The 13,559-nt window shown below is 37.6% G+C and overlaps 1 protein-coding gene across 2 annotated transcripts; it reads left to right on the plus strand.

Annotated features, from left to right (window-relative positions):
* The first annotated feature begins 131 nt into the window (after window positions 1–131).
* On the plus strand, window positions 132–13,048 carry SRP54 (signal recognition particle 54). Of its 2 annotated transcripts, XM_090141317.1 has the most exons (17): window positions 133–249; window positions 1,236–1,322; window positions 1,634–1,742; window positions 2,966–3,057; window positions 3,628–3,712; window positions 4,639–4,743; window positions 5,924–5,990; window positions 6,087–6,144; window positions 7,148–7,298; window positions 8,066–8,214; window positions 9,438–9,538; window positions 9,643–9,729; window positions 10,061–10,134; window positions 10,390–10,498; window positions 11,238–11,408; window positions 11,852–11,947; window positions 12,600–13,048. In XM_090141317.1, exons 3-17 carry the CDS (start codon window positions 1,665–1,667, stop codon window positions 12,689–12,691), a joined length of 1,515 nt encoding a protein of 504 aa, XP_089997443.1. In that variant the 5' UTR covers window positions 133–249; window positions 1,236–1,322; window positions 1,634–1,664; the 3' UTR covers window positions 12,692–13,048. The 2 variants fall into 2 exon arrangements, with proteins under 2 accessions (XP_031449676.1, XP_089997443.1); XM_031593816.2 differs by lacking the exon at window positions 1,236–1,322 and having other exon boundaries at window positions 132–249.
* Window positions 13,049–13,559: the final 511 nt, after the last annotated feature.

The following is a 13,559-nucleotide window of genomic DNA, read 5'->3' on the forward strand; positions in this document are numbered from 1 at the left end:
AGCCACTCTTAAGGTGGCGCGACGGCACTCGAGGAGTTTTTTTGCCGAGCGCGGGCACGCCGCCCAGTCGGGCGGCCTTAGCGGAGCAGCCGGCGCGTGCCCCGGTGGCGGAAGTGCGCCGAGGGCGTAGGCGAGTGGTGACGTCCCCCGTCGGTAGGAGCGGGCCGCCGCTGCCGGAGCGCGGAGGCAGCGCAGTGCCGCCCGGCCCGGGCCCGGCCCGCCCGCAGCAGGCCCCGCGCCGCCCCGCCGGTGAGCGCCCGCGCCGGCCGGCCGGCCTCGGTGTCGGGTGAAGCTGCGCGTTAGCGGCACGCCGCCGCTGTCTGTGCGGACGGGTTGCGGTGGGCTCGTGCCGGCTGGACGGGTGCTGCGTCTCCTCAGGCTGCGGCTCAAATCCCAGCCCGGCTTCCGCCGCGCGGCTCCCGAAGTGCCCGAACTCCGGCGGCCGCCGAGCCTTGCGGTCCGCCGCCGGGCCTCTGTCCGTGCCGGCGGTGCGCGGCGCTGCGTCAGAGCTTGCCGCTGCTGCGGATGCCGTCAGCGCGGCACGGCCGCGTGCTGCGGGGCGATTGGCCGCTCTGACACAGCGGGTCTTGGCGTCTGTGACGGCTCGGCAGTGAAAATATTTGTTCGTTAGGAAATAATTAGCCTTCTGTACTTAGCTATCTGTAGAATCTGGAATATGGGGGGGGAGGGGTGGGGAAAAGCGTGAAAATTGTCAGCTGCTTTGATTACGCATGGTTTCACATTGGGAAGTTTGCTTTTAGGTCTGAAAGGAAGAACGCAGGTGTGAGGTTTGGATTCGGTATCGAGCTGGGGGTATTTCAGCTGAGTGTTTGAAAGCAGCTGCAAAATCAGGAGGTGAACAAGAGGAGCCTGGAGCAGTACTTTCTGCAGTGACTGAGTGCTGCAGCTTTGTTATCAGAATTTTTGTTTGTCCTTTTCCAAAGATTTAGAGGCAGGGTGGGTTAAGATGTTGACTTTGTACGTGTAGCTTTCAAGAATTACTTTTTAGCTATTTTTTTCTGACTGTCAAGTTACCCTAGGCTTGTATGTAAGATTTGTTTGTAATGAACAGAAAATGGTCTGGTTTCCCAATAGAACAGTTTAAAAACACAGCATGAATTCTGCTAGTTAAAATACACGTATGTTTATGGGACTGTTGACGTGGGAAATCTGGTTTGATTTAGAATAGGGTAGATACACTAATACTGATCAACAGTGTTTCCTCCTGCTTGCAGAATGCACTGCTTCTGATTGTCTCTGCAGAATGCACTGCTTCTTGGCTCTTTGGCTTGGCTTTAAATCTATGATGTAACATCATCCTGGTAAGAAAATAAGGAGGAGTGTTCTGTTTTGGAATTCTGTCTGGACTGTTTTTTCACAATGAATTTTAGGCATAAATATACCAGACAGTGAAATGATTCTTGCAGGATTGTATTTCTATTTTCAAGTAGGCCATCAGGATATCCAAAACTAATTTCAGGCCAGTGTTTGCTAAAAATAATACTTGAAAAGTTCAAACTTGTGCTTTCTGGAGAGCAAAGCAGATTACTTAACCCAAAATGTACTGGAATAATTACTCTGTGAAGGCATAGCTTCAGCTAGTTTTAAAACTATTTTTTAAATTATTTTTCAGATTCTTCTGAGGTAGCTTTGAAGCCGCCAAAATGGTTCTAGCAGATCTTGGAAGAAAAATTACTTCAGCATTGCGCTCACTGAGCAATGCTACAATTATCAATGAAGAGGTATGTAAAACAAGTGCGTGATGGCACTGTAACATTTGGAAAGCAAAGTTCTGGTAGATTAGGCTGATCAGAAGCTAAAAGTGAGTTGATATTATTCTTGGGTTCTTTTCATTATTCAAGTAAAATTTCTAGCTAGAGCTTTATAGCCCTTGATAGCCGAAACTCAGTGCTGGATTTAGGCATATAGAGTCACCTCAGAGATAGTGGGCCCCACGTTCCCAGGGTCATCATGACTGGCAGCTGTACTCCTGGAAAGTAGCATTCAGAAGTGGTGAATGCTGAAGAAGGCAGTTTATGCCTGTGTTCCGGTGGGAGCTACTCTGAGACCTTGCAGAATGCACCAGCATTTATGTTCAGCTGTGTTATGGACATGTACTGGATTGCTAGAGGCTGGACTATGGAAGAGGAAATGATTTTCAGTGTAGGCTTTGCACTTTAAAATGAGGGGAGCGTTAAGTTTGCTGCCCTCATGTCTTAGCCAGTGTGTGACTCTGGAAGCTATTTGACTTGATAGTCTGTATTTTTTAATTAAGATTTTGAAATGGTAAATATGTTGTGTTGTAAGGACTGAATGGCAAGATTTAAAAAATAAAGGATACGATGATTTGAAATTGCTTCTGAGTAAATGACTGGAAAGTTCAGGTAGACAAATATGTTTTGTTGCCTGAAGTAACTAAAAAATAGTCTTACCAATAAGCACGGTTTTAGAGCTTGTGCAAGGAGAGAGGTTTTCACATCTTAAGCTAGAAGACAACAAACAGAGTCTAATACAACCCAATGCATTTTTTTTTCGGTAATACAAGCTTTTCTCCCATGAGAGTTCAAGCTGTGCAAATGAGGTTGCTTATTCAGATGTTACTTAATTAAAAATAAGTAAAAATGTTTTTGTTCAAGACTTTTCAAAGTGAAACATGGCTACTGATCTGGGTTCCTGAAGCACATGTTTGCCTGAAAAACCATACTACAGAGCAGCAGTACAATTTATGCTGAAAATGCAGGTGACAAATTGAGGTGCTTCCTTTTCCCTTTCACATTTAAACTTGATTTGCATATGAACAAACGCATAGACTTTGTGACAGTCAATATAACAATAAGACCATGTGCATTTAACTCATAAAAGCCTTTACTATATCATAAATATACTTTCTCATTGTTATTGGAAACTAATACTGAGCTAGTCAACATTGTGAGCTGTAAAACCATTTTTCTTTTACACTCCAAAGGTTTTAAATGCTATGTTAAAAGAAGTATGCACAGCACTACTGGAAGCTGATGTTAATATTAAACTTGTGAAGCAACTAAGAGAAAATGTCAAGTAAGTAATCAACATCAATTTTAATGTTTGTAAAAATTATACTTTGATGTTATGGAAGAATAACTTCTAATTTGTATGTGATTTTCTTAGACGTGTCCAGTCTACCTTCAAACCCTAGTTTTCATTTTAACGGGAAATTTCAGTTTCAAACAGCATCTAGCCAGCTGTATCAAAATAATCTTCCTCGAGTTTAGCCAATTGCTGGGATCTCTCTTTAAAAAAACAGTGTCAGTTGAATGGAATAATAAACAAGCTCTTTGTTTACTACTCCAACGTTCTGTGCTGTGTATAGGTAGATCTGTGTGAGTGCTCAGTACTGTTACCTTGTTATTTTGAGATGTGTAAGTCAAGTAGATACAAGTATACTAGAAACCTGGCTTTGTCCTACATGCTAAGATGTTGTCTCTAATGTATGTCACTTCTTGAATACATTGTACCTAAAAACTCAAGGCAAATCAGGTTGCTGTTCCAGTTGCAGAGACTTCACTTACTACTAGGTTGAAGCAATGCTGTAAGCTATAGCAGTGTTTCATGGCTTCAATTTTTCTAAAACTGTTTTCTTTAACTCAGGTCTGCAATTGATCTTGAAGAAATGGCATCTGGCCTTAACAAGAGAAAAATGATTCAGCATGCTGTCTTTAAGGAACTTGTTAAAGTAGGACTTTCATAATTCTGTTATGTCACTTTTGTGCAGGCTGTGTTGTGTGAGCAGTACAGTAGCAAGCTAAGTTTTAAGGTTACTGCACAGTACCAACAGGTGTTCTGCCTGTTTGGGTTGTCAGGTTTTCTGTTCTAAGGCTACTTCCTATGCAAATAGTAGTACTTTTTCTGATTGGAACTTTACTTTCTGAGTGTATCTTTTAGACTAACCTTCACGTTCAGCTATTCTTTTCAAGTAAATTTAAAGACAAAATAAAGATAAGGGACTGTGAGCTCCTGAACTGCTGTCTTTGGTTGTCCTAGCAGTATACCCTTGCTACTCTAGGGAAGATTTGTTCAGACTACTTACAAAACATTGAAAAAGTGTAAGTAACAACCTGGCAGTTTCTATGGCAACTTTTCTATCTGCTTGTTTGGTTGAGTCCATATCTGATATCAGTTTTTGTCCTTTTTCCTATTAAATGTTCTGTTCATCTGTAGTCTGTGATCATGCATATGTTGGCTCTGTGGGATGTATGCTCCAATTCATTCCAGAAGTAAGAGACTAAGCCTAAAAAGTCTTCCATGTTCTAGGATTCTCACCAGAAGAGATCCATCTTGTGCAGTGATGCTGGGGTGGAGGTTATGTTTATGTTCATTCTTATATTTATGCAATATGTATAGGCTCCCTTGCCTTTGGTGCTTAGTCATATGAAAAAAAACTGTTTTCAATCAAAAATGATTATGTATAACACTACATACTAGAGATATGGGTGTTCATTGTGAATTTAAAGCATCTAAACAAACTGAGACCCAAATATACAAAAAAAAGTTGCTTTCTTTGCTGAATGTGAAAACAGGCACTGATCAGGGCCAAGTATGGCACTAAGTGTTATGAGTCTCTGAAATTCAGTTTTGTAACACAAAACCTTTGTTCTATAGCTTGTAGATCCTGGAGTTAAAGCATGGACACCTACCAAAGGAAAACAGAACATTATAATGTTTGTTGGTTTGCAAGGAAGTGGTAAAACGACAACCTGTTCAAAGGTAACTTCACTGAATCTGTTTGGATTTTCTGTTGTGTTTTTTTTCTTGTGAAGGAGAGTGTTGTTGAACACTTAATGTACAATGTATTTGTGACTTGCTGTTTTTATTACTGATTACATTGTAGAAATACTTTTGTGGAGGATGCTCTTAGATGATACAAATGTCCAAAGTAATATTCTTTTGGAGCTTATTTATAGTTGCAGAACTTCCTTCAAGATTATTTTTTTTAAGTTGAACATTTAATGAAACAATATTATGTATGGATAACAGTTTCTTTCCACTCCACACTTCATGGGTTTAAGATACTGAGTGGAACCTTTCTCATTCTATTGCCTGTTTAGGGGAACTAGTGTAAGTTGACTTCTATATTAGGTATCCCAGGTAAGCATGAGTGGATGGTATGAAACCTGTTCTAGCTGCTAGTTTATTTAGGGAATTTAGATTTATATTTTCAAGACTAAAAAAGAATGCTCAATTCAGAGCAACTTAACCTAATAATTATTTTTAAGAGGAAAAAATTGTCCTATGGAAAAAGACCAATGCATGCTTCTTGCCTTTTTTTTGTCACTTGCTCTCAGAGAGATTCATATGTAGACCCTGCTAAATATATCACTGCTCTGATTTCATAAGACATTTCTAGTTCTTCTGTAGGAAAATGTATCTTGGAAGTCTTTATTTGGGTGAATCAAACGTTCTGTGAATGTCTGTTGTACTAGTGAGGCTTGCAAGTGTTACGTGACAGTAAGGATTCTATTCATTGCTTTGAAACATATCCTTGCAATTGGAATATCTTTGTTCCTCTGGAAGTAAAAAAAAAAAAAAAAAAAAAGCAAAGAAATGTTGACGTTTTAGCCATTGCTGTTAATAACTTGCTACTTTAGCTAGAATCCAAAAGCTAGTTCTATTTGCATTATTAAGAACCAATAAAATAGAAAAAGAGGCTATTCTTAGTTCAGGAAACTGAAATCAGAAGCAGAGTCAAGCCACTATTTTGTCTGACTTGTATATCATGCTTTCCCAATATGCTAACACTTGATGGTTGTATGATGTTATTAAGTGATCACAGGTATACCAAGGCTGGCTTGACTTTGTCCTCAGTTTGTACTTTAAGCCATTATGTAGCGTTATACTTTGTTGTGGAATTTTGGTGTAACCACTTGTTTTGGATTTTTTTTAACAGTTAGCATACTTCTATCAAAGGAAAGGTTGGAAGACATGTTTAATATGTGCAGACACATACAGAGCAGGTAATACAAACAGCTATTAATGATATAGTTCTCACTCTAATGCTTATTATTTTTGTGTGTTTTTTTAATATTTCCCTGACCATACCTGTCTTACAGGTGCTTTTGACCAATTAAAGCAGAATGCAACAAAAGCAAGAATTCCTTTTTATGGGAGGTAAGCATCTCTCAGAATCGGTTTGGAGAACAATGCAGTTTTAATGATATATTGTTTCTTACTGAACATCTCTACAAAATCCTGTTTGCTGTTGTTTAACTATATATATATATATACTATTTATAATAACATTTGCTCTGAGTGGTTGAGGTTTGAAGGGACCTCTGAAGATCTAGTCTACCCCCAGCCTGCTTGAGCAGGGTCATGAGGAGCAGGTTGCACAAGATCAGTTCTAGATGTATTTTCAGTATCTCTTGAGAAGGGGATCCACAACCTCTGCAAGCAACCAATGCCACTTCCCTATCACCCTCACAGTAAATTATTTTTCCTCACGTTCATCTGGAAGTTCTTATGTTGCAGTTTGCACCTTTGCCTCTTACTCTGTCACTGTGCACCACTGAAAAGAATCTGGTTCCGTCGTTTAAGATATTTGTATACATTGATAAGATTCCCTCTGTTTTCTCCAAGTTGAACAGTGATAGGTCTCTCAGCCTTTCCTCATAAGGGAGATGCTCCAGGCCCCTCATCTTTGTAGCCCTGTGTTCTTTCCAGTAGGTTGAGGTCTCTCTTGTTCTGGGTTCCCCAGTACTGAACAGCTGTGGCTCTACTAGAGCTGAGTAGAGGAGTAGGAAAACTTCTTGTGACCTGCTCAAAATGTTCTTCTCAGTGCAGCAAAGGAGACCGTTGGCCTTCTTGCCACAGAGGTGCACTGCTAGCTCGTGGAGATGAACTAGGGTTTCAGAGAAGGGCTAGCACCCTAGTGCAGCTAGGGCAAGGACCGAGTGCAGTCTTCAGTAGATGCGACAGTCCTTGGTACTTCAGTTCACGAAGTAAGGGTAAATGATTTAGAAAGGTGTAATCTTAATCGGTTTGGGCTTGACATAAGAGGAAGTCAATCTTGAAATCCAAGTAGATTTATGGTTAATAAGTTTACAGTCAAGCAATAAGAGGTTTAATTTGGGAATAAAGAATTGCATGTGTAATGATATTTCTCTTTGATCAGTTATACAGAAATGGATCCTGTAATTATTGCATCAGAAGGTGTTGAAAAATTTAAGAATGAGAACTTTGAAATTATCATCGTTGATACAAGTGGACGTCACAAACAGGAAGACTCATTGTTTGAAGAGATGTTACAAGTTGCTAATGCCATAGTGAGTAGCTTCAAGAAATACATTCACTACTGTTATAGTAATGCAATTGCTTGCTTCCTAGTGTTCTATGTGGTTTTCTGTCTACTGGAAGCACATTTAACATCTAGAATATGCTGAAAATTATGAGCTGATACGAATAAAAGAGAGATGATCAGTGCTTAATAGCATTGAGTCAGTTTTAATTGTTGAATCTGTAATTTAAGGATGCTTGCATTTAACTTTGCCTTTCAGAATTTTTGCAGTGTGAAACTAGATCTTAAAAAAAATTAAGTTTCTGTAGCTATGTGTACAACCTTTTCTGCAATTGTTACAAATAGTTGCCTTGAAACAGCAAGTTAGATATGTAAATGAAGTTGGTGTTTCTTGTGCGAATTCAAAATATCTAATTTTTGATTCTGTAGTCTTGCATAACAATATGTCAGCTCCCACTCAAGACATGCTCATGGGTAACTTGTTTTCAAAGGAATGGACATATTAAAGTTTTTAATGAAAAACAAATGGAAGATGTTCATTGCTTATAGGTGCTGATTAGCTTGCTGGTTTGGATACTATCTGAAATCATTCAAAACACAAGTAAGAACTGCAAAACTATTAAATTTTAATACTGTGTTAGATATATTTTTTGCAGGTAGTAATACAGCATACGGGTTTTCAAGCAGTCCTTAGGTAATACTGCTCATTTGTATTGCAAGAACTTCTGTTACTGAACATAATACATGAACAAACATTAAGAATGCAGAAAAAAATTCTTCTTTTTTTCTTCATAGCAACCAGATAATATTGTTTATGTGATGGATGCTTCCATTGGCCAAGCTTGTGAAGCTCAAGCTAAAGCTTTCAAAGATAAAGTAGATGTAGCTTCTGTCATTGTGACTAAGCTTGATGGACATGCAAAAGGAGGTGGTGCTCTTAGTGCGTAAGTATTGTGATATAATAGGGGTGTCTGGCCATGGATGGACAAATGTGTTAGTGTTTCACAGAAAGCTGTCAAGTGAAAGCATCACTGTCAAGTTACAGGGCACCTGGAGATTTAAGAAGCTATTTTTATCCTAATTTCAGTGTTGATATTCAGTATCAATGATTAGAATGTACTTCCAATGCAGTAGTATTGTTGCATCAGACTTCTGTCTTCTGAGAACAGAATACAATTATTATTGCATCTTGTTTAGCAGGACTTCTAACTAAAAATACAAATATAAAATTGGATGTAGTAATCTTTTCACATTATGTTTATTTTCCTTTCATTTAATGTCCAAAATTTTTAATTAAATGGGAGAAATTCTAGGTAGTCAAATGTAATGGCTCTAGAGCTGCGATGCACATTAAATTTCTAAATTCAGTGTCAAGCATCTTGGTGAAAGGTAAATCAGCAGTTTTGTTTTTCTGAAGTTCGTTCTTGTTGGGCTTTTCATACACTGTGCTGTATGTTGACAACCTTTGTTGATTAGAACATGTGATATTATCTTCTGCTTCTATGTTAGACTCACCTCCAGCTGCTTTTGGATGATACAGCTTGCATGGAGCTGAGATTATATGTCAAAACAGTTATCTGACACCAACTTGCTAAATCACTGTTTGATTTGGATTTTAAGTGTTAGAATTCTTCATCTGCCATATGTATTTTGCTGTTATTTATAGCACAGTGATGGAAAACTGAACTTAAAAGTGAAGTGAAAATACCAAAAATAAGTTCTTACTGTCATGTGCTTATATATGCTGTCTGCTGTGTCTGTTCTTTACTTTCTGCAGATGGGAAACAGAATTCATTTAAAGTTACTGCTACTGATTGATTCTTTAAAAGGTTTAGATTTTTTTCATGTCTCTTCCTGTTTTTTCCTGTGTTGAAAGTGAGAACTTTTTTTAGGGTACTTCCCACAACAGACAACAAAATTAGCCAACATCTGACCTCCTGGTGTTAGAGATAAAATGGATGTGATTTATTTTTCTTTCTATCCTCTGAAGTTTCTGGAACTTGGCAATGAAGAAATATTGCCAGCTACTCCCAGCTTCCCATCGTAAATGCTGGCTTTTTTTTTTTTTTTTGCTGTATGAAAAGATACTTAAGAGATTGTGCTGATGTTGTGTTTGTGTTGATCTCTAGCTGAGAGGTCGTCTCATAATATACATATTTTACTGCAGAGTTGCTGCTACAAAGTCTCCTATTATTTTTATTGGAACTGGTGAGCACATAGATGACTTCGAACCCTTCAAAACACAGCCTTTCATCAGCAAACTTCTTGGTATGTACTACAAGCAGCTGTGCACAAGATACTTTGAGTTGGATAATTGAAAGTTAAAGTGTGATTTCTTCAATGCCAACTTCAGATCTGGTTTTGTTTTCCAGGTATGGGCGATATTGAAGGATTGATAGATAAGGTAAATGAATTAAAGTTGGATGATAATGAGGCACTCATAGAAAAGCTCAAACATGGTAAGTTGTTTCCAAAGCTTGAATGCATAGACAAGTAACTTGTTCCAAGTGCATACTGAAGAATGGTCATTCTCTAGTAAATGTTTCAGGCAAGAAATAGTTATATTTTTCATCAAGTGACAAGTAGAACTGTAATTGCAAATGAACTAGCATAAAACTCTTGAGTCTGTGCCATCAGAAATGGCTTAGCCATATTAATAGTTGAAGTTTACTTATCTGCTTGTTTATCCAGTATAGTATTTACCCTCAATAATAAAAAATAATTGATAAAGGGTAGTAACAGCGAAATGTTAGTTTAACCTTTGCTAATCTTCTTTTTGTTGTACTTCAGGTCAGTTTACACTAAGAGATATGTATGAACAATTCCAAAACATCATGAAAATGGGACCATTCAGTCAGATCCTGGTTAGTTATCCTAAAAATTGTTTTATCGGTTTCTGCTTTATAGCTGACAAAATTCTGCTGTGAACTTAAAATTCTTCTGTGAACTTAAAATTCTTTACTGAAACTGGAACTACAATCTGTACTTTATATTTTTCGAAAAGATAAAATTATTTGTCTACTGGAATACATACAGACAAGAAGTTTTAGTTTAGCAGGTATTTCTTAAAGTTAGCTTTGCCTGTTCTGATACAGCTTTTGTTTTGCATTTTAAAATAGGGTATGATTCCTGGTTTTGGAACTGACTTCATGAGTAAAGGCAATGAACAAGAATCAATGGCGAGGCTAAAGAAATTGATGACTATAATGGACAGTATGAATGATCAAGGTAAAACAAATTTCAACCACTATTTTTCTTTGTTGAACAGGATTAAAGATTGTTTTGGGCAACAAGGTAGACGTAAGGGTGCGTCTGAGATGATAGAAGAGAGGAAGGAACATTTCACTCTTAGAAATAGTAAAGAGTACATCCCTGTGCTGTATGAGCTTTCTGTCCATTCTTAAAGATATGCTGGTTACAGGGATACATACTGCTGCTTTCTTGTGGAGGCTAGATAAAATTTGAAAGCATTCTGTTGACAATTCATTTTTGTTTTTCATAGTGTAGATATGCTTTTTAAATTATTAATGCTGTCCTTACAAATGAAAATGTCTTTCATCTTCACAGAGTCACTGTCTTTCTTTGTATCTTTCTCCCACTCAAATATGATTAGTGATACAGCCAGGTATCTGGAAGTGTGCTGTTTTTAATCCATCCATAACTTTTACAGGAGAGGTGTACTCTTACCTTTGAGCTAAACCTATAAACATGGCTTCAACTGGGTATGCTAGAAGAATAAATTGTTTCTAGCAACCTTTTCTTCCACTGTGATTTAACATATGAAGGACAATCATCTAGTGCTGTTCCCTAGAATACTCTCAATTATTTCTGTACAATTCTGTATCACCTCTTCTAAAACTAGTTTTTTGTTCTTTGGATCAAAACTAAATTCTCAGCACACTTGTTTTCATTTCTGCTACCAGCTGTAATCAGTAACAAAACTTTTTTTCCTTTCCTGTAATTGCAGAACTTGACAGTACAGATGGTGCCAAAGTATTCAGTAAGCAGCCAGGAAGAATCCAAAGAGTAGCAAGAGGTTCAGGTGTTTCTACTAGAGATGTCCAGGAGCTTTTGACCCAATACACTAAATTTGCACAGATGGTGAAAAAGATGGGAGGTATCAAAGGACTCTTCAAAGGTAAAAGAAAGTAAAAGAAAGTAAAACAGTCAGTGTGGAGGCCACTTGATATGTGAACACAGGAAACTCAATGTATATTATGTGTATTATGAGAGGAGGACTGAGTTGTAGTTTGCTAATTTTCATGTTTGTAAGCTCTTGTGTAACAGTGAGAGCTATATTGTTCTTCATGATGCTGATGTGTAACATGGCAGTCAAAACTACTGTATTTTTTTGGCTTAACCAATGTAGAGTCCATTTCTACTACAATACTGATACTTGAGTCTGCTGTGGAGGGGTGACAGAGACTGTTCATCCTTAAGTACTTTGGCTGATGTAGCAACTTCTGATCATTGACTTAAGTGGATTTTAGAAGGAGGAGATAAAACAAATATGACCCAGAACTTTGGTGTTTTTTTTAGCCTCGTACATTAATATGCTTTGCTTCTTCCATTATCTTTAAGGTGGTGATATGTCCAAGAATGTAAACCCATCTCAGCTGGCCAAGCTGAACCAACAGATGGCAAAGATGATGGATCCAAGAGTCCTTCATCATATGGGTACGCACTGCCTTTTTACAGCTTCAGCAAGGGTCTGTTACATTTGATCCATTTGAAATATTATGGAGTTGAAGGTGATGTAAAAATGTGTTCATTATGTATCAGTATTAAGTGTCTCCATGCCTTCTAACAAGAATCAGAAAGCTTAGTTGATGTGTTATGAATACTTCGGACTTAGAAATGCTTTTTCTAGACTCTTCATTTGGATTCAGGTCTCAAAATGAGCAGTTGGAGTAGTGTCTGACAAAATAATGAATATCACCAGAATTCAAGTATGTCTGTTGTAAAGTGCATCTATTTCTGAACCTCTCTCCTCTTCCAGGGTTTGCCTCAGATGAGTAATGTTCACATTAACATCTTTCAGTAAAAAGTTCCATATTCCAGTCTTGCAAGCTGATAATGATAATTCCTTCAAGATTTCTTATTTTGTCAGATTTTAGTGAAGAGGTCATGTTAAATCCTCCTGTTTGTAGATCCTCCTGTAATTTCTTTGTCAGATGTCCATGTTTTGATAGTTATTTAAGCCTGGTTGAGTCTTGGGTTTTCATTCGTATATTACCAAAATGGCCTCTTTACAGCATACAGGCTTTTTTGAAGCAAGAAAGCTGTGCTTCAAAACTAACACATACATACTCTCACTTATTTTCTGTAGGTGGCATGGCAGGATTGCAGTCAATGATGAGACAATTCCAACAAGGTGCTGCTGGGAATATGAAAGGCATGATGGGATTCAATAATATGTAAAGAAGCCTTAATAAAAATGGACTGGTTTGACTATTAGTTGCAACTTCAGTGAAAGGATTTGCTTTCTTCCTTTTTACAGCGATGGGCGGAGTGATCTTTTAAAATGCTATTCAAGCTTCTCAGTTTCTACATCTAATTTCTGAAAACTATTTTTGCTTAAATTAGTTCCTCTCCAGTAATCCCTGATGGCACAAAGAGTAATTGAATTTAATGATGTAAAATTTTAATATTTAGAGACACTTTTTAATTGTTTACATTAAATGGCAGCCATTATATTTGTAAACAACCCTGATCTTTGGTTATAGTACATAAAATGTCACAAATATACTGTAAAATAAAATTAAGTAATTATAAACACAGGAATGGCTTATTTTTTTCAATTCTTTCATATTGATCATTTATTAGTATGTAATGAGACTTCCTTAATTTTATATATTTCTAATTACTGCCACAACTCTTTGGCATATACAATGTAACTAGTTCAACATCTGAAAAATGCTGCTGCTGCTCAGATTTTTGAAGGAAGTATGTTTGTTTTGCACAGAATTGTTCTTCAGAATTCTATAGTTCTTTCCATATACATAAAGAATGAAGCAACTAACAATGTGTGCCTACAGATATCTTCAGTATATTTGCCAGCTTGATAATCTTCATACCAGACTGCCAATTAATCTGTTCTTTTGTGGTGAAGATAGTGAATAATATATAGTAGATAGAACTTTGTGCTGGTATTCAACTTGAAATAAAAACAGCTGTATCTGGCGGACCATATTGCCCCAACTCAGCTACGTTCTGATCTTAATTTCCTATATCATCCACTGTGTTGGTCTGAAATGATTGGAATTTACAGGCATTATGCAAGCTGGTT

The sequence above is a fragment of the Phasianus colchicus genome, chromosome 5 (assembly GCF_987193195.1).
Source record: "Phasianus colchicus chromosome 5, bPhaCol1.hap1.1, whole genome shotgun sequence".
NCBI classification, from domain to species: Eukaryota; Metazoa; Chordata; class Aves; order Galliformes; family Phasianidae; genus Phasianus; species Phasianus colchicus.